At 40.0% G+C, this 23,275-nt stretch overlaps 2 protein-coding genes across 2 annotated transcripts; both read right to left on the reverse strand.

The window, feature by feature from the left end:
- Positions 1-4,216: 4,216 nt before the first annotated feature.
- Positions 4,217-5,677, reverse strand: LOC103724108 (bZIP transcription factor 27). The gene is made up of 3 exons (XM_017846709.5): positions 5,276-5,677; positions 5,030-5,107; positions 4,217-4,907 (listed from the first exon to the last, which is right to left on the reverse strand). Exons 1-3 carry the CDS (start codon positions 5,675-5,677, stop codon positions 4,833-4,835), a joined length of 555 nt encoding a protein of 184 aa, XP_017702198.1. The 3' UTR covers positions 4,217-4,832.
- Positions 5,678-12,209: 6,532 nt separating this feature from the next.
- On the reverse strand, positions 12,210-22,724 carry LOC103722724 (la-related protein 1C-like). Its single transcript, XM_008813387.6, has 6 exons — positions 22,227-22,724; positions 21,490-22,072; positions 21,236-21,404; positions 21,062-21,152; positions 14,619-14,690; positions 12,210-14,400 (listed from the first exon to the last, which is right to left on the reverse strand). The coding sequence occupies exons 1-6, from the start codon at positions 22,722-22,724 to the stop codon at positions 14,098-14,100; spliced, it is 1,716 nt and encodes a 571-aa protein (XP_008811609.4). The 3' UTR covers positions 12,210-14,097.
- Positions 22,725-23,275: the final 551 nt, after the last annotated feature.

A 23,275-nucleotide genomic window follows, 5' to 3' on the forward strand; every position in this document is an offset into this window, starting at 1 on the left:
AAACTGCAAAAGATCTTGGTAAAATGATGTCTCATACCAGATGAGAGTAGAAGGGAAGCAAGGATAAAACTTGTCGATGATGTGAACGGCCACATAAAAAACCATCTAATTCGCAGCAGTATTATTTTTACAATAAGCATGCTAACATAAAAATACACCAAGAAATCCGACATCCTCCAAATATTAATTAATAAAGGATGAGCATAAAAGAGCTGTCCTATTATCCTATTAATCCAGTTTATTGGTCATTAAACCTCCATCTATGTAGAGTTTTTTAGATCGCATGTTTAATACCCTTCCAAGCAACTCTTAGCTCTGTGACAATAACAGTGGTATCAAGCACGTGAACTCCACCAAGTATATCTTTTCGTTGTTATTCCAAAGCCCTTTCTGAGGCCAGAACTACCTCGTTGGGCTTTTTCTTCTTTTTATATGTAGATCCGCGACTTTCTGCAATGGACTGATGCCCTGTTTTATATAATTGTGGACCAAGCGAATTGATCTGGGCTTTCAACGCCGAGTAGGATGTGGGCATCAACAGGAACCAACTTTATGTAAAGATCAAAAGGGATGCGAGCATAGAACAATACGAACTTTGGTATCAGTTGGGTGTCGAGCGTTCAATGGGCTAGCAAAAGAGGCCGGTGGGGTGTGGTGCTAAAGATGACGCACAACCGTTTGTAGCACAAATAAAAGGATGGCACATATCCACCACCGGCGGATCCGTAGATCTCATGCGACTGTGAGAGGACCCATGCGATGATTCCGGAGATATTTTCTGAAGATGGGCCCCACTGTTATTTAATTGAAAAAGATGCTTTTTTTTTTTTTTTTTTTGTTTTTGCTGGACCAAAAGAAAAAGGAGGGGGGGAGGGACAAGCCCACCGCCGCGTAACAGCTCCCACTGGGCTCCCATTCCGTCAGGAGAATGTTCGATGCGGATAGAAATGACCGTGTGTTAAGCATCCCGGCCGGTTTTACTCATACCCTCTCCACTCGTGGGTCCAATTCGGTTACCTCTCTGGGCTCCGACACGAATACCACGTGTGAGTATGTCACACCTAGCACCATCGAGGCTACTAGAAGAGCGATACGCTCTTGCAGACCCCGTGTCCGAGAAGGAAGCATCCCGTCTCTATAATTTAAACGGCGTCCGTGCATTTCGAACTTGTAACCACTTGGTTGAAAGTAAGGCCACGCTCCTACTAGGCTACCATCTCAGTGGCAAGAATGCAGCTTTCTCATGGATTCTGATTCAAAGGAAACTGAGATAATTTATAAAAAAGATGGGCCATTCGGGGTTTGTTCTCTTTTCCCCTCTTAGAACTTGGAAACGAACCGCAAGTTTTTAGAGGTATAACTGAGAATATCTTAAAATAATAAATTAAAGATGCAGTATGTTATAGGTAATGATTTTTTTCTCAGAATTTTTTATTCTGAAATGTTCTTTGAATCGGAACTTTCTTCACCGTAGGGATCTTTAAGTTGATGAGACCCAGCCTGCCTCCATGGAAAGCGTAATCGTGCGCAGTTTGTTGGATGGGGGACAGCCCTAGTTTGGAATCCGATGATGCTCGGACAGGAGTCCAATCCATTCATCATGCTCCAATGTTCCACAACGGCAGCACTTAATATTTTATAATATAAAAAATAGTTGGTCTATGAATCAGTCATTTCTTTCTACTAAATCTTATCACTGAGCCTTTCTTGAACTCAGTCCGCTTGACCAGCCTGATCCTTTTAGCCCAAATAAAAAATAATAATAATGCATATGTTGTGCATGCACAGAGAAAAAAAATTCGATGGAAGTCATTTTTTTTTTTTTTAAGTTCGGCTGACAAAATTTGACTCGAAGTAGGATTCTAGTTGCAACCGAGCTTTATTTAGAGCTCCTCCCATCATTATGTCCATCCCATCGGAGATCCAACCCTGAACGAAGCTCACCGCCAGAGTATTTCTTTAGTTTTTCTCTCCAAATGTCAGCCGCTATAGACGTCGTTGCTATTCGCCGTTGGAAACCAGGTAAGGATCTAGCTAGCTTTGACCTATCCTTCTCCTCTTTCTTCTGGACTTCTTGGAGCCTCGATTCCGGCCGATGATCGTTGGATTTTGGGCGAAAAGGGGATGCTTTGGTTTCCCTATTTTTGGAAACCAACCGAAAAGGAAATACTCCAGTCGGGAACTCAGCCTCGTTGATTGAGCGCTTACTGAAGGAGGGATGGGGGGAGGCAGAGCACCTGCTTTTAGGCGACACATGACGGATGTTGCAGAAGTGTCGTGCTTTCTAGGTCAGGCATATATTTCGGAAGACAAATAAAGCTGTTGATTGGGTCGCCTCATTTGCTGTCCATCATTTTGAAGAATTCCTTTTGGACCCAGCAGGCATCTGTTCCTTCTTTTTTGTGCAGCCTTCTTGCTAGTAATGTAGTTAGCTGTGCTCATACAAGATCAGTGTGAGCAGTTGATATACTAAAAAAAAAAAAAAAAGGAACCATTTTCTTCTTCTATGTTTATCATTCACTAATGTAATATATTCTTTACCCTTTCCTACTACCCCCTGCCCGGGCCGAAGACCTTTCTTTATAAACTGTATTGTCCTCCTTACCTCCCCCTCTCTTCTCACAACTGACCCACTGCATGGTAGCTTTTAATATCTATACTCCTTTTAAAACAAATTACATCCACCGGTCCACTGACTTAACCACCCATCCCATTTTGCTCAAAACTTAATCTTGTCAATCCCGCATCAATCCCCTACCGTTATCCTATCCTAACCTTTAACATTTCAGTCCCTTTCCAATCCTCCTACACCTCTCGCCAACATGTCCTAGCTTCTCACCTATGATGAATCACTGGCTGTTGTGGGATGGGTTCTCGAATTTAGTCCCACATCGCCGGATAGCGGAAAGGTTTGTGTCTTATAATGAGGAGGCCAAAACCTTTCCTCTCGAAGCGCCTTTTGGGGCAAAACCGTGAGGGGGGCTGGTGGCTCTTGTCAAAAAAAGGACAGTACCTATGCGGACCTCCGCATGCTACGATCCACGAACCCCGGGTTCTCGAATTTAATCCCACATCGTCGGATAGCGGAAAAGGTCTGTGCCTTATAATGAGGAGGCCAAAACCTTTCCTCTCGAGACGCCTTTTGGGGCAAAACCGTGAGGGGGGGCCGGTGGCTCCTGTCAAAAAAAGGGTAGTACCTACGCGGACCCCCGCAGGTTACGATCCACGAACCCCCCAGAGCGGAAAAAACCTCGGGAGGGACGCAGTCGCTTTCTCTGTCCAGGCGGTGGGGCTATTGCCGGGGCGAAACCCCGCAACACTGGCCACTCTGACTGTTGGGATAGTGGCTTCTACGCCGTGAACAAAAATCATATAAGGTGGGCACTGGAGAAGAAAATATGAGATGAACTTACTATTTTGCCACATTTCTCTTGATGCCCCAGGATATTTGCACCCTAAAGCTCATAAAATCTAAGGAATGGTGCATTTATAATTTCTTATGTTGAACAAAATTAGAAAACTATATGCATTGTGTATCGATGATAATAAACACTATATTTTGAGAACTGTAAGTTGATTTACTAAAGGCATGTATAGGCTTGCTAGATAATTAATTTGCTTGGTGTGTATCATCTTGCCATATAGTACGTACTAGTAAAAAGCATATTTTGGAAGCTGCGTATCGATTTATCTAAAAATATGTATTTGATTACTGTTAGGTGTGTATCAAAAAAGCTTTTAGTATGTATCAAAAAGTCAACAAGTGTGTATCACCTGACCATGTAGTGTATACTGGTGAACATAATATTTTGAAAACTATCTATCAATTTACTTAGAGATATCTATTGAGTTGCTAGATAATTTGCTAAGTATATATCACCTGCTCATTTAAAGACGTCCTGGAAATGAGGATAAAAGAGGATGATTTTCTTTCTTTTTATTATTTTTTTAATCTCAAGACTTGATGACTCTGCTTGCAGGAGTTTTCTTTCTTTTTTGATTTTATGGTTTTTGTTCCTATACCATGTCTTTAAATGAGTCTGAATAGGATTAATGTGAGTAAGATAGAAGTGGAAACTGACTCACATCGTTTTTGATTTAGGCTGCACATTAAGGAAGATGATGCCTTCTCTTGTTATAAAAGAGGGGTGGGCATACGGTAAAGCAAAATATCATTAAGCTTCAAGATAGAATAGGCCATAGGATAAGATTTTTTTCCTTTATTAAAAATATAACAGGTATTTTATATAACTTTTCTAGAAAACTAGATATTCAACTCAACAAATGTCACTCCGAAATGTATCACTTTTTTATGATCAACCAACCTAATATGTAAAAATTATTTTTTCGCGCATCGTATATCAATCATCAGCTTTTAAGAAAAAAATATTCCAATAATTGAAAATTCTTCATGCAGATCACACGTGTCCTTGATAAATACTTCCAAACTTTGTCCAGGGCTCCTCATTATCTGCGGAAGAGAAGCTAGCATATAAAGTGGGACGTCCCTGGTTTCATCAATCAGAGCAAATCAATTAAATTACACTTTATGAATCTGCAGCAGCAACCTGCCTCCATAGCAGCTGCAGCTGCTGCTGCTGCTGCTGCTTTCATCAATTAGAGCAAACAAAGGAAGCACAACCCATATGGGAAGAAATATAATGCATAAGGTCTGTAAGCAAGTACATGGGAGAGGAAATGGTGGGGTGGCGAAGGGATTGGGGTGGGAGGAATAAAGAGAGATACAGGGACTTAAAAGATATTCCAACTGTCGTGTTCTTTTCGAAAGAGGCTTCCACAACCCCACTCTTCGTTTTATCTTTTTTAACCCCTCAAAATGGAGCTGTTGAGGTCCTCTGCAGCGTGCGCTTGGCTGCAGGTACCTGAGCTTCCATCGCCAAACGTAACTGTACACCACACAGCAATCAGCACAAAACACTAATAAGTAATCAAGAAATGGAAATAAGTTTTGAGAGAGAGAGAGAGAGAGAGGGAGAGGAAGAGAGGAGATGGGATGCTTAGAAATTACCTCCTCAAACATTCTCTTCAGCTTTCTGTTCTCATCTAGCAAACGAGCAACCTCACGCTGCAGCTCATGTGTATAAGCCTGTTCCCCACCCCAAAAGTTATGCAAAGATCAAAACTTTGATCAAGACAAGACAAACTCGTTTCTTATCTACCTAAGATCAATGATTTCTAAGATTAGCCAAGCCAGGAAAACAGCAACGAAGAGCAAGGGAGGAATACACAGGAGAAGGAGAGAGAGAGGTGATGCCTGTTTTCTTGCTCGAGAACGAGCCGCCGACTCCCGGTTTTTGATCATCCTCTTCTTCCGTCCATCGGCGCCACTGCCATGGCCCAAGCTCGCTTCCAGTTGCTGCTCTAATGCTCTCTTCTTGGAGCCGCAGGCGACGAGGCCTGCGGAGGAAGCAGCACCATTAGTATCAGAATTGCTGGAGTTGGGATAGACCACGAGGTGGCCAGAGTTCAGGCTGAGGCCAGCGAAGGGAGGCAGGGGAAGCTTATTAAGAGGAGCCGAAACAGGGGGTGGCTTTTTAAAGGCCCCAGCCAGGAGGTCTTGAAGGACGATGCCGTTGAAGGAGGTGGTCGAGGTGGATTTGGCCTCCAGGCCCTGGTGGAGAGTGCTGAGGCTGATATCCTTCCAAATTTCTTCCATGCTTCTCCTTGGAGTCTCGGGTGGAGTAGAAGGGGGAGAAGAAGAAGACCTGGTGGAAGAGGAGGAGGAGGTGGAGATCCCTCTATTATTGCTGCTATTGTTGTTGTTGGTGGGCACTTGTTCCGAGGAACGAACACACACACACACACACACAGAGAGAGAGAGAGAGAGAGAGAGAGGATGGCCGAAGGAAAAGCCTCTCAAGGTTCCAGAACGAGGAGAGTGCTGGAAGAGGAGGGGAGGAGTGGGGCGTTATTTGTCACCCTCGCGGGTGCAAATGGGTCAGGTCTCGTCTGGGTCATAAGTGATCCGATCCAACTCAATTTTTTATTTGGATTTTAATATTAGACCCAAAGATCCAATCCAATAAAAGATCGGTTTTGATCAGGTTCATGGCTACAATTTTTAACCCAATGAGTCATTTAGGTTGGATTGGGTTCATGTATAACTCGGTTTCAATCCAAAAAATTCGGATCTTGGTTCGGATTTAGGTCAGATTTGGATTGGGTCATGTTATAATTCATAATAAAGAAATATAACTCATTTATTCGAGGTTGAACATTTTATCTAAAATTTCTCTTCACCAAGCTTACCCGTAGCAACTTCAATGCTGAAATTCTTTTGGAATGATAGTAGCAACTTCTCAATTTACCTATGATCAACTTGAGTATTATCCTTAAAAAAAAATATTCATGTACTTGCTTTCATCCAAATTGTAAGTTTTTTTGATCCCTATTACAAAATGAGTTTTTTGCATGAATACCCTCCTAAATATCGGATTTTGCATGAACACCCTCTCAAAATTGATATTTGCATGTATACCCTCGTAAAACACTTGTTTTGTCATTATACCACTTTTTTATTTTTGTTTTTGCATATGTACCCATGCTATCTAACGACGTTAAAAAATTAACAGTTTCAAATTAAAATGACTAAAATATCCTTAATGGGTAGACATGCAAATAGATCACGATCCCGATAGCAGGAGAAGAAGACAAAGACAATAGCGTAATTTTAAAATTTTATTTTATTTTTAATTAATATAAATATGATTTTTTTAAACACCGTTAGAACAATCGTTATATTACGGGCATTTATACAATAACAGAGTTTTACAAGGGTATACATGCAAATATCAATTTTGGAAGGATATTCATATAAAATTCGATATTTAGAAGGGTATCCATGCAAAAAAGCCTTACTAAATACCATTAGGCCATCAGCTAATATAAGTGGAGAAAATGTAGCGTTCCACTACTGCTGATTCTTTAAATCTTACTCCATTATAGTCACTTCAACATGTAAGACATAAGACCTCCAATCCTCAAGCGCTAAGAAAGCTCCTGTAACACCAAAATCTATTCATGTATGCCATAGAGCAAACCTTGAAAACTTTTCCTTTTGACCCAACAAATTGTTCCCTTCTGCCCTATTTTCTTGCCTGTAGGAGCGAAGTACAGGCATTGGCCATATGGCCAATCCTACCATAGTTGAAATACGCTGAGAAGGTTTACAAATGTAGACTACTGCAAGAAGCTCTTGGTATAGGCAAAAGTAATTTCCAAAGGCATTTGACTCGTGGTTGAGTTGTTTCATAGCGAAAGCAATTATTGCAGCTAGGCAGCCAGCTATAGGCAGTATAAATGGGCTTGAGATAGGTCTGTCAAAAGTCCAAAACAAGCCCAAAGGCAAAAGGAATTAGACAAGTTATTTCACCATTGAGAAGAACCTAGACTTTTGAAAAAAATGTCTTAAGGATTCTAGAGATATTGGAAAGAAAGTACATGATTGAACTGCTCATTACACCAGGCAGGATGGTTGGGGCGGCCACCCCTCGGCCTGCGGGCTCAAATAGTTTACCGAGTTCAGGTCAAGTCGGGTTGTAAGTTGGAAATCTAAAATTGCCTAAAATTCAAATGAATTGGATCAGGTTAGAATTCAAAAAATCCAAACCTTGCCCCAAGAATGGAACGGGTCCAATTTTAGAACTCGACCTGATCTTATGGTTCTTTAAAATGAGTCGGATCAAGTATAAGTGGGTCGGATCAGGTTGGGTTAGGTTACGTGTCAACCCGACTCATTTGCACCCTTACTCCCTGTCCCCTTGTTTCATTTTGGTCTAACCGAATTGGATTAAGGTATACAATGCTAAGCAGCAAGTAGCTCTCAAGCTGGAATCCATGGACTTTCATGTGATGTTGACATTGTGAGGTGTCCACGTGATTTGAAAAAAAAAGAAAGCAAGTAGTCAAAATAAAATTGAACAGTTTAAATAATATCAAATTATATTTATTTTTTTGATAATTTAATGCATATGCTAAAAATCTCTAAATTATATAATTTTTGATATATAAGCAGTTTAAAGGTAGTAGATCATATTCAATAGCTCGGATCATCGATGTGGAATCATATTATCCAATTTACATCTGAATTTGAGTGGAGATCACCTGAATGTAGCCAAGTCCAATACTATAGATGCATACACAAATAAATATATATATAGACACACACATATGTGTAGGTGTATGTGTGTATATAAGGGCGAGCGAACATGTATGTATATCATATGGTTTGACTAAACACTTCACCGTAACTTCTTGTAAAAGGATTTTACTACTTTAAATCAATAACAAATCACTCAAATTGACAATCTAAACTATTGAAATAATTTATACTACACAAAAAAAAACAAAATTTATATATTTTTGTAGTCACTAACATATGCATCAATTATAAAAGTGAACAATATCAATTGTACTACTATAGTAAAATAAATAACAAGTTACATAGATTTAAAAGTCACTTTATGGATTAAAATCTAGGTATCCTAAAATATAGATAGGTCTAAATTTACACGATTTTGATTATTAGATTACAGTAAAATATAGCATCATCCTATTAAAACCATTCATTTTAATATTTACTTGATAATTAGGTTGGAACAATCAAAATACATGAATTTTAATTTATTTATATTTTTACAATATAAATTATGTTCAATTTTTTTGGATCTTAGTCCATCTATTTTTTTTCAAAGAGTTAATAATATGAAGTACAACTCATATATTCTAATCTTTATATATATATATATATATATATAAGCTCTCACTTTAATATGGTCTCTTTCTGTTTATGTTTAATTGGAATAGAAAAGGGATATCTTGTATGGAAAGAAGAAATGAAGAAGCGTTTTAACTTTGGCGAGTTTTTAATTTAACACGGTCTCTTTCTGCTCTCATTTTAATATGGTCTCTACCCTTGGGATCTGAATCCTTGATGTGTGATAAAACTTAGTTAATTTATAGGGATGATGCCATGGACCAGAATCCGGCATGTCATTTAACTTGGTGTCGAAAATTCCAAACAAAGACAGCGTTATTTTTGATATATCATCTCCTTTGCGGATGATGAATTCATGGTGAATTTGTTTCACTAATAATATCTCCTAATCCTCACCCCATTCGACCAAGCCAATTCCTGTGACTCCCCATCTTGGGAAGAATCACTCATGACTAGTAGGACAAAAAACCGAAGAACCTGGTACCGATCGTATCGCATGCTTCCAGCCTTCCCCACCAGCAAACAAAACCCCAAAGAAACAAATGGCATAAATATCTGCATTCGATATTCTTTTTCCTCTAAAGTTTCCACCAGCCAACAGGGAATGTAGTTCTCTAGAGAGAGAACTTTGAATCCAGATGCATCTCTTGCTCTAGATACCCTGTGCCCCACTGGATACTTTCAATTATATCACGGATCAAATACAAGCCACCAAGTTTGTCCAGCGATACAGTGCAGCCCTACTTGGATCTATACGGGCGTGTGTTTAGTTCTACATCGGTTATTTACTGGATAGATCTTGAATATCATAGCGAACCGATCTATAACCTATGTAGACTAGGGGATACTGCAACACGAGTATATTTGAGCTGACTATGAGCTGATTATGGTATTTGGATGCTTAGTTTGGCAAAAATGTAGGAGCTTAAATAGGAGAAGTATGTGAGAATCCGTGTAGGCGTACGTTTAGTCCTATATCGGTTATTCGTTGGGAAGATCTTGAATACTTATATAAGATCAAGGAATACAAATAATATCTTTCGATTAGTTTTTTCATATGAGGTCTGGTTGTTATAAGCCCACTTTGGAAATAAAGTTCCATATCGCATGGCAACTTGCTATTTTGTGTAGAATAGGAGAAATATATAGTATTTTTGAAATGACCTAGGTCCTTTACAGTGTGCATTTTGCACCGCAAAGAATGGTACAACTCTGGATGCATGGCTACTACATCGAGACAAATGGCTAACCAACAGAGCATGATGTATGGCACATAAAACTTGCTATGTTTTGCAAGCAATGTCATCCCTATTTGATAGCCATCTGTCTTCATGACCGGACGACATGGCAATCATTGAGGACTATACTACTCTCTACCATGCAAATCGCATGCCACAGGGGATATGTGCTATTTTGAAACTCTTATTGCTATGCTTTGAAGGCTTCTCTGATTTGAAAGTCAGTCTTGCTAAAAAAGAATTAAGAATCGATCCAGTGCACGAGGCTTCCGAAAATAGTGAGCTTTGCATAATAGTAAGATTGCTCTGTTACGACCTAAAATGTCTTTTTTTTTTTTTTTTCTTGATAAACAAAGGTCGCATGTTTAATTTCGTTAAAGGCTCTTTAATATTGATTGGGGGAGGGGGTGAATGCGGGGTGTATCGGCAGAAATTCTTAATTGCAGGATGAAAGTTCCGGCCATAAAGTAGTTGGTCCTTTCCCTCCATGATTGGCAGCTGTGACTGCACGACGGGGACCCTGTTTTGGATTGGCCGGGTATTAACGCCTTCAATGATCTTCTTTTCTTCTTACTGATGTATTTTAACTGCCTTTTTGATCCCAGAACAATTCTTTAATAGAATAGACAAAGTCAGGTGAGCCCTCTTGCAGGGACGCAGCAATTTGATGGCAAGGCAATGTTTTTGGTTGCATGGTACCAAGTTTTCGGGACTCGTGACTAGGGTGGTTTGGGCATTGTGAAGTTCAAAGGGATATGAATTATAATGCGATATGGCATCAGATGGGCATAGTGACGTAGCGTGATCAGATTCAATTAGCTCACAGTCAAAGTATCAACTTCGACATCTGCTCAACATGATCAGACCGAATCAGGCTTCGGTGACAACCAGACGATCAAAGCCAAGCATAGCAGAAGCAACCAACCTCCGAGGTCGAGTTTTCCGGCTTGGTCAGACGACTACTTGCCTTGGCAACGAGCACAACTTTGGTCCTCTTATCTTGGGCGACAACCAAGGCACGAATCTCATTTTGGGCGGCAACCAAAGGCACAAATTACGACTAGCACCTACTCACTCAAATGGTTACGACATGTTCTGTTATTAGTATTGTATGATCCTAAGTCGTCCTAGCATATCCGAGAGGATTACAGTCGGATCTCATACGATTATAGTGGAACCTCCAACGATCGTAGCATCCTTGGTGGAACACAATCTCCAGAAATTTCGTATCCCTCAACTATTAATACCCTCTATAAAAGGTAACTGATCAATCTTTAGCTGAAGAAGACTCCTCTCTGATTTAAGCATTCAAGGGTCCGACCAAAGCAAAGCTCCGATGAGTTACCCAAGCTTGTTTATTGCCTTGCAGATTGACGGAAGCTGTCCACATCCCGAAGATCAGCAGCAATACTATGCTTGCTAAGCGGCAGCATACACTACGTAGTGCATACTCCCTCTAGTCCTGCCTCTCACCTTTCAGAGATGCTACACTACGTGTGGGCCGGCAAATCGCAAGAAAAGAAAGGATAAAGGCATCTTTTTTTTTTTTTTGGTAAAAAAAAAAAAAAAAAAAAAGGGAAGGGAGGGGGAGGGACAAGCCCAACCCCGCGTAGCAACCCCCACTGGGCCCCCAACCCGCCAGGAGAATGTTCGATACGGGCAGAAATGGCCGTGTGTTGGGCACCCCGACCGGTTTTACTCAATACCCTCCCCACCCGTGGGCCAGTTCGGCAACCCGACCCTGACCCAACGTGTGAGTACGTCACACCTGGCACCACCAAGGCTCCCACCCGGACCAGATGCATTTCCAGACCCCGAGTCCAGGCGCGGGGCATTCGGTCCCCAGATTTAATCGACGCCCGCGCGTTTCGAACCTGGAACCTCTTGGTTGGAAACAGAGCCCCGTTCCAGCTGAACTACCACCTTGGTGGTTAAAGGCATCTTTTTTCGGGATGAACTTGGAAAAGGTGGGGAAGCTAGAATACCTGAAGAGATATTCTATCAAGATGGGGTTCGGTCGTACTCGTATCGAGAAAAACCAACACGTGTTTCCTTGCACGTTTAGCATCAAAATGAGATAAATCGACATATATTAGCATCATGCCAAAAGAGATGGTTGTTCGGTCAGTGCCAAAATCATAAGAATAGACCCAACTTCGCTCCTCCTGTTCAGAAAAATTAATATGGAAAAGAAAGACAGAATAATGTGACGTAAAAGGCCACGGTGCTTGGTGGTGGGCTTCACTCGAGATATAATTTGGCGCCTTGGCCACTACTGCTCTGTTCTACTAAGTCACGGCCCAACATAATAGCTTCATTCCCATTTTGAGAAGATACATTTTATAAAATGCATTGAGACCTATCACCTGCTGCAGTACAAAGGATTATATTTACCCATGTTTGGCGAAATCACTAGCTCGAGTGCGAAGAGTGAATGTAAGCAATTATTCTTATGTATATGTTCATGTTCTATTGATAATTTCTTGTTTATTTGATTTCCTTCAATTTTCTTTTCACCCTTTTGCTTCTATTGATATTTTTCTTGTGTAGCTGAAGACGTTCAATTTTTTTGCTTCCTTTCTCCATCCTCTATAATCTTTTTGGTACCAGCACCCTGTCCTCCTGCCGTCGTGCTCATACTCCACGGATTCAAAACAAAGAGCCCTAGTGCACCTGTGGATTGTCGATCCTCTGACTGCGAATCGAGTCCTATCAAGTGTGCTCAGATGAAGCTTTAACAGCACCGTGCTCCCAAGTCTTAGCTGCACTTTATTAATGCACCACGAGGGATACCGCACCAGTTACCAGCACTAATCCACCCTCCTGATTTCTATCGCAATATAGTGAAATGGACCCATATCACTGCAATAAAATGAAACAAAAATTGCAAACCCATTCCAATTCCAAGATTATGAAATTTCACAGCATGCAGCTTGCTTGCTTAGAGATTACTCCATCCTGCAACTAAAACATGGAACATAGCACAAGCCTGCAAGCGGTGACCGTTGTGAAGAATCAAACTACAGCTGAAGAATGTAGATTGAATTGACTGCAGACTTTTGCCAACATCCATATATAACCTACTAGAATCTCAGGAAGATAAAATTGGCTTTGCTGTAGTTATAATGTATTTTCTTCAATGGAGAAATACAGAGCTTCCAGGAGACACAGCAATAGTCAACACATCATGTCATCTAATAGTACCTCACTCCACGTCACGAATTCGTAATTTCAAATGCCTATAGATGCATGCACACACGGAGCAAGCAAACCTGAAAGTGCAATGAAATGAACCTTCGTTAACAAGTAACCCAGATAGCAACTGGTGAGAGATCCATAGCAAACCAAGAGTCACTTCCAAAGTGAACCAGATTTCACTAGCAAAAAAGTACTGTGCATTCAGTTTCAATAAAATATCAAGGTTCCTGGAATCAAACAACTTACTTTGGGAATCCACAGTGCTTGGTGGATTATTCAAGTCCCACCAGCAAACTAAATAAATCACACAATTCAGACCATTAAAGTTCAAAAAATTGAGTCTGGACCTAATATATGCAAAAGTATTTATCCAAACAATCAAGGAATTTTATGAACTAACAATCTTCAATTAAAATTGAAGAAAAGGTATATAGATGTGATATAAGTCGCTCAAGAGAAGGCATATAAGAATTTATATCACTTCCATCCCTCATAATCCAACTCTGGGAACATGAGAGCTCAATTCTGTAATCCCCAAAAAAATGGTGGTATGCGACCAAAAAAGGCTGGGATTGTTCAGGAACATCCCCAAGGGACCAAGCATACCGGATATATCACCACTAAAAATCACTATTCACCAAAGCCAAACCAAACTATACAACTCAGTGGAAGCTCTATCCAGCTACGCCGTTTCATTTGTCCTTTAATTTATTTTTTTAATTTTCTTTTCCCCTTTTTTTTTTGCTTTTATTTGCTATCCTGTTAGGGAGACCAACATTCCAAGCCAAGAAAGGCAAGGACCTCACTTTATAAAGGACCCAGAGTGTCACTCATTAATTCCCCACTAGCAACTGTTTCCTGCAAAATCCAGCGCATCATGAAAATGGCCTTGAATGTGGCCTCTTAGCTTCACACAGACTAAGATCAATCTGATTCTGTGTGGCCAGTTCCTTGCCCATTCCCCTTTCCATTTGGTTCTCCAACATGCGACAGATCATTCTGATGCCCAGATGCTGATCTACTAAGAACTTCCTCCGCCCAAGTTTGGCCCCTCGTATTATCGGGGTTAGCAGCCCTCTCCCCTAGTCCAACATTATGCATACCAGCTGCCAAAGAATCATAGTTTGATGTAGCTGGAGAGGAAGGCCTGGAAGAAGTACTATATTGATTCGGTCGTGATGGCAGTATCCAATTCACCCAATCATTACGCCGCCTTATGTTCTCGCCCTGCATCACAACACAAGAAGAAGGAACAATTTAATGAATGTGATAAAAAAATCCTTTCACATGCAAAAAGGAAGCTAATGATTCAACGCATTCTTCACACCTAAGCAGAGGCAACTTCATTGCTGTTGTCTATCAGCAGGCAAGTAAAAGGAATAGTTTGCAGTAAACCAACACTTTTTATAAACATATCTGAAACGATAACAGAGTTGTTTTTGTACCTGTACTTCCACTATATCTGAACCTCGTATCGTATCTAATATATATGGTATGTTGTTTGTCAATTGCTTGACCTGCAAACATGACAACAGAAACATTTTTTGTGCTGAATAAAAATGCATGGAAAAGAAATGAAACACAACATCTAATGCAAATGCCAAGATTCCTAATTCAATAAAAGTAATGCAAGGATTCAAATGTAAGTCTGACCACACTTGCACTACTGCAGTTGTTGGCTGCAAATGCATCCAGACAAGAGCAACTGAAAAGTAATTACATACAAGACAATTTGCTGAAAAGGAGATGATTATTGTGTGAGAAAGTCATAATTTGTTTACAAACAATGATGACTGGTTTCCTATCAAAGATCATCAGCTGACAGATATAATTGTGATCCTTATTCAAACTGATTAGCATGTGAGACTGTAAGCAGGAACACAAAAACATATTAGTTGGGCTATACATCATCATAGAAATATCAACATAGCTATCTAGAGACATAATTTTGAAAGGGGCTTGGGGGGGGGGGGGGGGGGGGGGGGGGGTGGGGTGCGGGGTGCGGTGGGGAAGGGACTAGAACCAATGTTAACAAAAGTCTAACTAGGTATTGACAATAGAAAAACATAAAGACAATCATCTGAACCAGCTTAACACTATTCTTGGGAGTAATTCCAATAAAAATATATTATCTCATCTTTTGATGTCAACAGACAGATAATAACCCCCCTGTAAAAAGAGGTTGCTCAGAGAAAAAAGTGATCAATTTCAATAATTTTCCATTTCATGCATTGCAGCTGTAACTCTTTAGTATTATTGTCAAATCATCACAGAAGCATAAGATAGCAAGATAAAACTGCAGCCATACCAGCAGCAAGAGCAATAGAATAATAATCAGATTCAGTGCCCAAAAGGGAAAGTTGCTTGGTAGTGCACACGAATAAAGAGACACAAGTTAATACATTATGATACACATTAACAGCAAAAAGCCAACCAAGAAGCTGCGTGAATGCGGCACTCCTGATGATTCGTACCCTTAGCATAACTTGGTCTTATCCAAATAGCATATTCAAAGAAGTTGATTGGATGCACGTTTCAAGATACTTACTGACAAGTATATTGTCCAACAACAATCACAAGAAGCTTATATCAAGCATCTTTTCTATGAATGCTTGAAAGATAAGAACTTGTGCAAAACTTTCATGAGTTTAGTATGCAAAAGATAGTACAGATCATACTTAATGTTGGTAATCCTTGACCTTAACCTGCCAACCCGATACAAAGCCAACACAAAGTTAGCATGATGGTTGGCTACAGTAAGGGTTTGCATCAAAAACGGGTTGACACAACTCACCCGTCTTTGAATGGGCTGTTTCAGGTTTAAATGCTTGATATACTTTGACCCAGATTGACCTGTCTAATAATAAAGTTGGGTCAACAGGATTACAAACCAAACCTCAAAATGACCCATTATATACCGATTTAACCTTTTTAAAAATAACTGCTGATATTATGTTTATAAATTATTACATGTGAAATTAACAGGTTAGCGTCGATTAATAAATTATCACCAAGCGCTTGCTCTGACAATATCACCCCTTGCCCCTTGGCAAGGGGTTAGGAGTTCAATTCCTGTTGTGATCAGTCCTCAGGTGGGGTGAGCAGAGGGTACAAGGTGGGGATTATTCCCTCCTAATCTCAGAAAAAACATTGACTAATAAATTAGCCAGGTTAGCATCGCGATAATTGTGCCAACATGGATTTAAGAATGTCAAGTCAAGTTAGCATGAACTAGCACCTAAGGCTACCCAACCTAACCTATTTATTAAATGGGCTAGTCAGTTCAGATTACCAGTTTAAAAAAAGGTTTGGCTTGGATTGTGGTATAGAGACACCATAATCCTCTCCCCAGAACACGAATATGACAAGGGCTATTAAAGTTTTTTTTTCAAAAATAATGACAAGTCTATGCAATAATGATAGTAACTGATATTCATGCAGGGCTTCACATATAACTAACTCAATTCAACCGATAAAAGAACAACCTCTCAAATAGATAACTATTACCATAAAGATATCTAGAATCTTCCTAAATCACATGTAATCTAGAATCACTACCACCCACAAGTAATATTCCACAGGATTGCCTATAAAAAATCTAAAAATATAACCAAACTCCCTTGAAGGAATAGATTTTTATTATCTCCCACTTCAAAAGCTAAACCTTATCTAGATATACAATTAGACACTTTGAAACAAGCATAATTAAATTTCTGGTAATAAGTTAATTCACAATAAATATTATATGACCTAATTTTTTGCTAGTTCTAATTAACCAAATAAAAATAACAATAAAAAGACAGAGATCAAATGGTTAGATAAGGAAAACTCCTAATCAGACTTATCATTATCATGAAAGATCCCACCATTCTTTGCATGAAACCACATGAATCAAAAAGCACATTCATATAACACCTGCTCATGATGAACCAGAGTTCCTACATAAGAGAATATGTCTGGAGATATGTACAGAACCATTGAACATCTATACATATCAAAATACATGTGGTCACTACTAATTGCGTTACTTAACCTAGTCCAAATGTGATCAATCCATAAATATCAGTATCTTCATCATCACCTCACATAGAGCTAAATGCTAGCTCAGATATTTCCTAAATTTTCAATGCAGGTTTGTCCTAAGCTAAAATATTATGATCCTGAAATGGCCAAATTTTCGACCGTCTTAGATTTTTGAAGGTAAAACCATACTTGAAACAAATGTCTCCGACATCCTAATATCTCTTAATACTGCATGTTGATACATAAAATCCAGCAGTATAGTAGGTTCCTTTTATCCTTGGTTATTGCATTAGAAATAAAATACCATTTAACTACATCTGTCCTTTTCAATTAAAGAACTATGTTAAGCATGGCTTGAAACTTGACTTAACTCACAAAGATGATCCTTGACTTCTTAATACAGCCCAGGGTAAGAAGTTGATAGTCAGGCCAAGAGAAAATATAACTGAAAACAAATCATCACACAGAGAAGGGGAAAAAGGAAGAATCTATCAGTGAACAAAATATCTGCTCTATCTTCACCCTTGGACTATCAAGATTGGGCCAATGACCCACAAGTCTATACAAGATTAATCTTAACCCAGATCCACTATGACTATCAATGCAAATCAAACTTGAGAAACTGATGCAATGAAATTTTGTTAGGTAAAGAATGTCATTCAGATTATTGATTTAATTTGAAACCATTGTGTGATCCAACAGAAAAATCACATGTCCATATTTGATGGATTAGAATGATGAAAGCTTTATGTTTTGAGGTAGCACTTAAGCTTGATGTTAAGAACAAATCTATTTTTCCCTTTTTGGCAATCATGAACACATATTTTTCACCCTGTACGGAGTGCTTCTCCTGTGCTATCCACACACTCCAATGAATTTTATGGGCCTCCTCTCATTTCCCTATCCACTATAAGTTAGATATAAGCAAACAGTAATAAATTACCATGAAGATAGGAATTAAACATGACTATAAACCTGAACAAGGGCCCGCACAACAGGATTCCCAAGATTAATATAATTACCAATCAGCTAATTTGATTGGACGGTGATCATGACAAGGCGAACAAGCATGTTCTTTTATTATTGTAATATGCCACAAAAGGGAATAAACACACAAAATAGTTCTTCTAATGAAGAAATAAAAGATCATCCAATCAAGAATATCGTTCACTAAAATTGTTACAAACACTCCACAGCATATGTCCATAATAAAATAGCATTATACACAACCTTTCTCTCTAAAAGTCAATATACACATAAAAGAGAAGGTTCTGCACTTCAGTGTACCTAAGATTAATATAGTTCCTAATGAGTTAGGCCAAAAAAAGTAATGGTCTAACACTTAGTAGATAGATGAAGAGAAAGGAAAAGAAGAAAAAGAAATAGAAGGAGAAAATCAATATCGTCAACCCAACAAAACATTATACAGTAACCCAAAAAATTCAAATGATAATCATGGCAGTGCGAACTATTTCAATTCTTAATCTTCATCGATTCATCCCGAGAGGTGGTAACACATATCACATGTCATTCGAATGTGGAAGTCTGTAGCAAGGATCAGGAAGCTCATCCATGCTAAATGGTATCTTGATACATACTGTACCAGAATTTATCAATATGGTACAATGGTATGCATCACTGTATTTTCCTGCAAGTTCGTATTTTTATTGGAGCAGCCTGCACTGGTGCATATGAAACTGATATAGGTTAGCCTAATATGAAGCAATACAATCCTATGCCCTACTTTCATATCTAACCATCCTAAATAGCTTCATTGCTATTTAGACATTCTGGAACCGTTCCTTGTTTTTTTTTCTTTTTGCATTCTTTTGAGGATTTAGTACTGAATCTGCAGATTAGGCACACCACTGATTAAAAATGTTTGTTCCACATGGAACAAAAGATAAGAAATCAAGGCGACTCATGGAACATAAGCTTCTCAAAGTTCCCACAATATTTGAAGTATGTTGACAAAAAAAAAAAAATCAATGCTTAAACATGGTTTGTGTTGTAGGTATAGTTGTGCAATGTTAATTTGTCTAACAATTTACTAGATACTATACAATAAACTTATTATACAATAATCATCACAAATATAAGAAAATCTATGAGTTTATTTAAATGCCTAAATGAAACTACATACTAATACAGACAAACAAGAATTGGTCTATATTTTAAATGCCTAGTGTCGATATGGTCTGTCAACCATATCAGCCTCTAACAGGCATGGGCACAATAAATAGTCCTTGATTACAAGCAACAAGAAATAAAGGGCATGTTATCCTCAAAAATAGAAATAAAGGACCTGCCTATATTGGATTCACAATATACATTGTTTCAACAGGTTCTGCATGTTGCAGGATAGAGCAGCAGTACAGGCTATCACACATCGATTCAGGTTTGACCATGTTGAATAGCTTCAAGATGCTACCGTTACTCACCAAACATTAATTAACAAGTGTTATATAGAAAGGAATGGACCAAGGGAAACATGAATCAAGCATCTTGTAGCTATAGCATAATTGCAGTAGAGAGAGATTAAGGAATGGAACAGAGCAATGTCAAGAAAAGACAGGCAATAAAAAAAATGTGAAATAGGAAAGGGACAAATTTCAAGTCTCTTTTTGAAGTAGAGATAATTAGTATGCATTCATTTTGATTCGAATTATCTTAATTACAGCCAAGCAAAACTAAGCTAATGCTTAAAAGTTAAATATGAATAATTTGGACCAATATCAGTCAGCTAATTCTATCGATCAATTTTTTTTGTGTGACCAAAGAAAAAACATGAATAAACCAATTCATTACTTTCCTGCCCTGCGAAGCTACAGCCATCAAAATATCCTAGATACTACGGACGTGTGATGAAGACACAAATTTGTCTCAATCAATTCCAAATTTGAATGCAAAGGCTCTCTCTCTCTCTCCCCCTCTCTCTTAGATAATTATTTTAGAAAAATTAATCTTAACCAAAGCAAATTTTCACATCCACATGCAAAACTCAATTTATATTTTTTATTAAAAAAAGATCTTGCAAATTTAGAAAACAATATCTCTATCTGGACAAAGAACATCAATTAGATTTTACTACTTTATCAAAAGTTATTTAGCTTAAATCATTGGCAATCATGCCAATATCTTGTAATGTTTTTGATTCTTACATCTAGAATTAACTTGACATTAATATTAGTTATGTAACATCATCTTTGACCTTTCTCTTACTTAGTTTTCCTAATTGTCTTGTTATCATTAGGAGATCACATGCTGATCATTGGAGCTATCAAACTTCATTTATGCACATGATTATTGGTCATCTAATTTATTGTTGGATTTATTTTGGAGGAGCATCTATTAGAAGATATACCAGTTGAATCACAATAACTCTCTAGACACCCCAATACTGTCAGCAGTAGCAAACTATGACATGGGCTCACAGTGTTTTAGTATCTTTGAAAGCAAAGAACTGAAAATTGATATATCATAAAACAAACAAAGGCAAGTCTATGCATGCATGAGCAGATTGAACTTCATGTCACCAACAATTGCCTTCTAACCACGCAAAAGGCAAAGTTTTACCAACTCAAAAACTGTAAAACCTTGCACCGCAAAACCAGAGATAAAGCTATCATACTATTTAAAATACAAATAAGTATAGACAACTGATTATAGGTCCAACTTGGCAGTAAAGGGTAAAATCATCTATAGCTGCTTCTTCTGAAAATACGGTGTAAAAGAAACCAACAGCTCTTAGTACACAATATATAAACAAAACTAACAGCAGTTGTACTACATATATCATAAGAGTAACAATGCAAAATCAAAAATTGATGAAAAGAAAACATCAAAGCATTCCAAATTAACTCACTCGATTAAAGCCAGCAATCAATGAGATATGCACCCAGCCGTGGCCATCCATCCTCTGCCTCAAGTATATGTCTTTACACAAGTTATCAGAACTGCAAGCAAGATGACAAAAATAAATGACACAAAGTACCATAACAAGGTTAAATGTTAATTAATTGTAGACCTTCGAAGTTACCTGAAATAGTATTCTATCTGCTTCAAAAGCAAAGCACGCTGATGATCAGCTCCATTAACAAACATTGTAGGTGGTATTGCATGTGGTACTTGATGAGCAACAAAAGGCATGTTTCTGAGCGATTCAAGTGGTGGGTGGGCTGGGATGTAATATACAGGAGCAGGAATTTCTGATAAACAATTACAGACCATCAAAATGGAGAAACCTATCATGAGATAAGAGAGATTGCGAGAACCAAAGACCGTGTAGCTTACCAGCAAAGCCCATGGGGCTTAAGAAAGGCCGGACATGTGGAGGAGGGCTTACAAACGGTGCTGGAGAAGGTGGAGGTTGCCTGGGGAATGGCCGGGGATGACCCCGATGCTGTTGTGGCGGAAGCAGCATGTGAGCATCTCTCCCACTAAAACCTCTAAGAGGATTCCAATCATAGCCACCCCGCTCGTGATCCCTCCAGCTCCGATAGGCTCCATGATGGGACCGACCACCACCACTGTTGCCCCTGCGATTGCCACCGTAGCCGCCATGGTGATCCCCATGCTGCTTTGGTGTGAACCCGTTGCTCCTCAAACCATGATGCCAATTGCTATTGCTCCTGTTGGGATGGACGGTGGCGGAAGGCTCTGGGCCAGACTGTTTGTCAGGGATGATCTGAGCTGTCTCGGTTGAAGCCGGTGGTGATAAAGGTGGTGGCGATCCACCATTGGTTGATGCACCACTGCTACTGCCGCCGCCTCCACCACCACGCCTCATGGACTTAGAATTCGGAATGGATTTCTGGCGGACAGGGGCCGCATGGTTCAGAGAAGAATTAGGGTTTGGGTGATTGGAATTTGGCTTCTGCAAAGGAGACGTGATCCCAGGACCCCGATTCCAAGAAGATCAAAGTCAATAGATGGGTTTCAAACAACATGCAAGCATGGAAAAGGAATAAAAACTCAAAACGTTTGCTAAATTCCTGTAAAAAAATCAATGAAACAATTAAGGATCGCACCGGAGGAGCAGAGACTGATCCATCTGAGAGCGCCTTCAGAGAATCCGACGACGATAATTTAGAAGAAGCCCTGGCAGACTCGGAGAGAGGGGGCCAGGAGTCGGCCCCCATGACGTGGCCTGCTTCATTGAAGCCATTGGACGGCATGTTCCAAGCCGGCTTCTTCCCTCGGGCGGCGACATTGCCGTTGCTCCCCTGGTCCGGGCTCTCGGACGGCGGCGGCACGGACGACGGCGGCGGCACGGACGACGGCGGCGGCGGCATGGACGACGAGGCCGCGTCCTCCGCGTAAGGCGGGGAGCGATCGGCGGGCGCCGGGGGGGAGATCGAGGCGGGACGCGGCGGCGAGGGGGAGGCGGCCGGGACGGCCTCGGGCTCGCCGCGGACGACTTGGGCCCACGGGGCGGAGAGACCCCCGTCACCGCCGCCGCGGGGGGCGGGGTGGGCGGAGCAGGGGGAGAGGTGGTTGCAGGAGGACTGGTCGGAGGCGGGCGACATTGCGGGGGATGCTAGGGTTAGGGTTCCGATCGGGGATCGGCGAGCTCCCGGAAGCAAAGATGAGGGAGAGAAAAAAAAGCGAATTAGGAGAGAGGAGACAGCGGTGGGAGTATGATGGGGAATTAGGGAAAATTCCGAGGCGCTTAGCGAAATTATTTCAGCAATGTATGATCCGATGGGAGCACGACGGGGAGGGGGTTTAGGTCTCTCTCTCTCTCTCTCTCTCTCTCTCTCGGTTCCTGCTTTGCTTTTGAGGGCCGGAAGAGGAGCTGCGGGGGTGGTTCTATATACACCCCCCCTATTGCTAAGGACACCCACCCAAAAACCAAAAAAAAAATACCCAAACTAACCTTTAGTGTAATTACCATATTGCCCTTGAAATTTTCTCATACACCCCCCTTCCTCCTCCTCCGTTTCGTTTTGAAAAGAAAAAAAAAAAAAAAACCCCCTCAAACCCCCCTTAAACCCCTCGATCCATTTACATCGTTTAGGCGATCTTTGAAGGAGATTTAAGCCCCATTCGAAGCATGGACAAGCAACTAGTGATTTGG

Source organism: Phoenix dactylifera, chromosome 10 (assembly GCF_051530095.1).
Source record: "Phoenix dactylifera cultivar Ajwa chromosome 10, Ajwa_hap1_PhDact_Kaust_v1.1, whole genome shotgun sequence".
Taxonomy (NCBI): Eukaryota; Viridiplantae; Streptophyta; class Magnoliopsida; order Arecales; family Arecaceae; genus Phoenix; species Phoenix dactylifera.

What these genes read in the sequence shown, in the direction of transcription:
- LOC103724108 (XM_017846709.5), bottom strand. Translation starts at nt 5,677, where the DNA reads ATGGAAGAAATTTGGAAGGATATCAGCCTCAGCACTCTCCACCAGGGC. An exon ending in GTTCTCGAGCAAGAAAACAG is followed by an intron (nt 5,108 to 5,275) that starts GCATCACCTCTC and finishes GGTGGGGAACAG; the next exon opens with GCTTATACACATGAGCTGCA. An exon ending in TGAAGAGAATGTTTGAGGAG is followed by an intron (nt 4,908 to 5,029) that starts GTAATTTCTAAG and finishes TGTGGTGTACAG; the next exon opens with TTACGTTTGGCGATGGAAGC.
- LOC103722724 (XM_008813387.6), bottom strand. Translation starts at nt 22,724, where the DNA reads ATGTCGCCCGCCTCCGACCAGTCCTCCTGCAACCACCTCTCCCCCTGC. An exon ending in CAGATAGAATACTATTTCAG is followed by an intron (nt 21,153 to 21,235) that starts GTAACTTCGAAG and finishes TCTTGCTTGCAG; the next exon opens with TTCTGATAACTTGTGTAAAG. An exon ending in CAGATATAGTGGAAGTACAG is followed by an intron (nt 14,401 to 14,618) that starts GTACAAAAACAA and finishes GTTGTGATGCAG; the next exon opens with GGCGAGAACATAAGGCGGCG.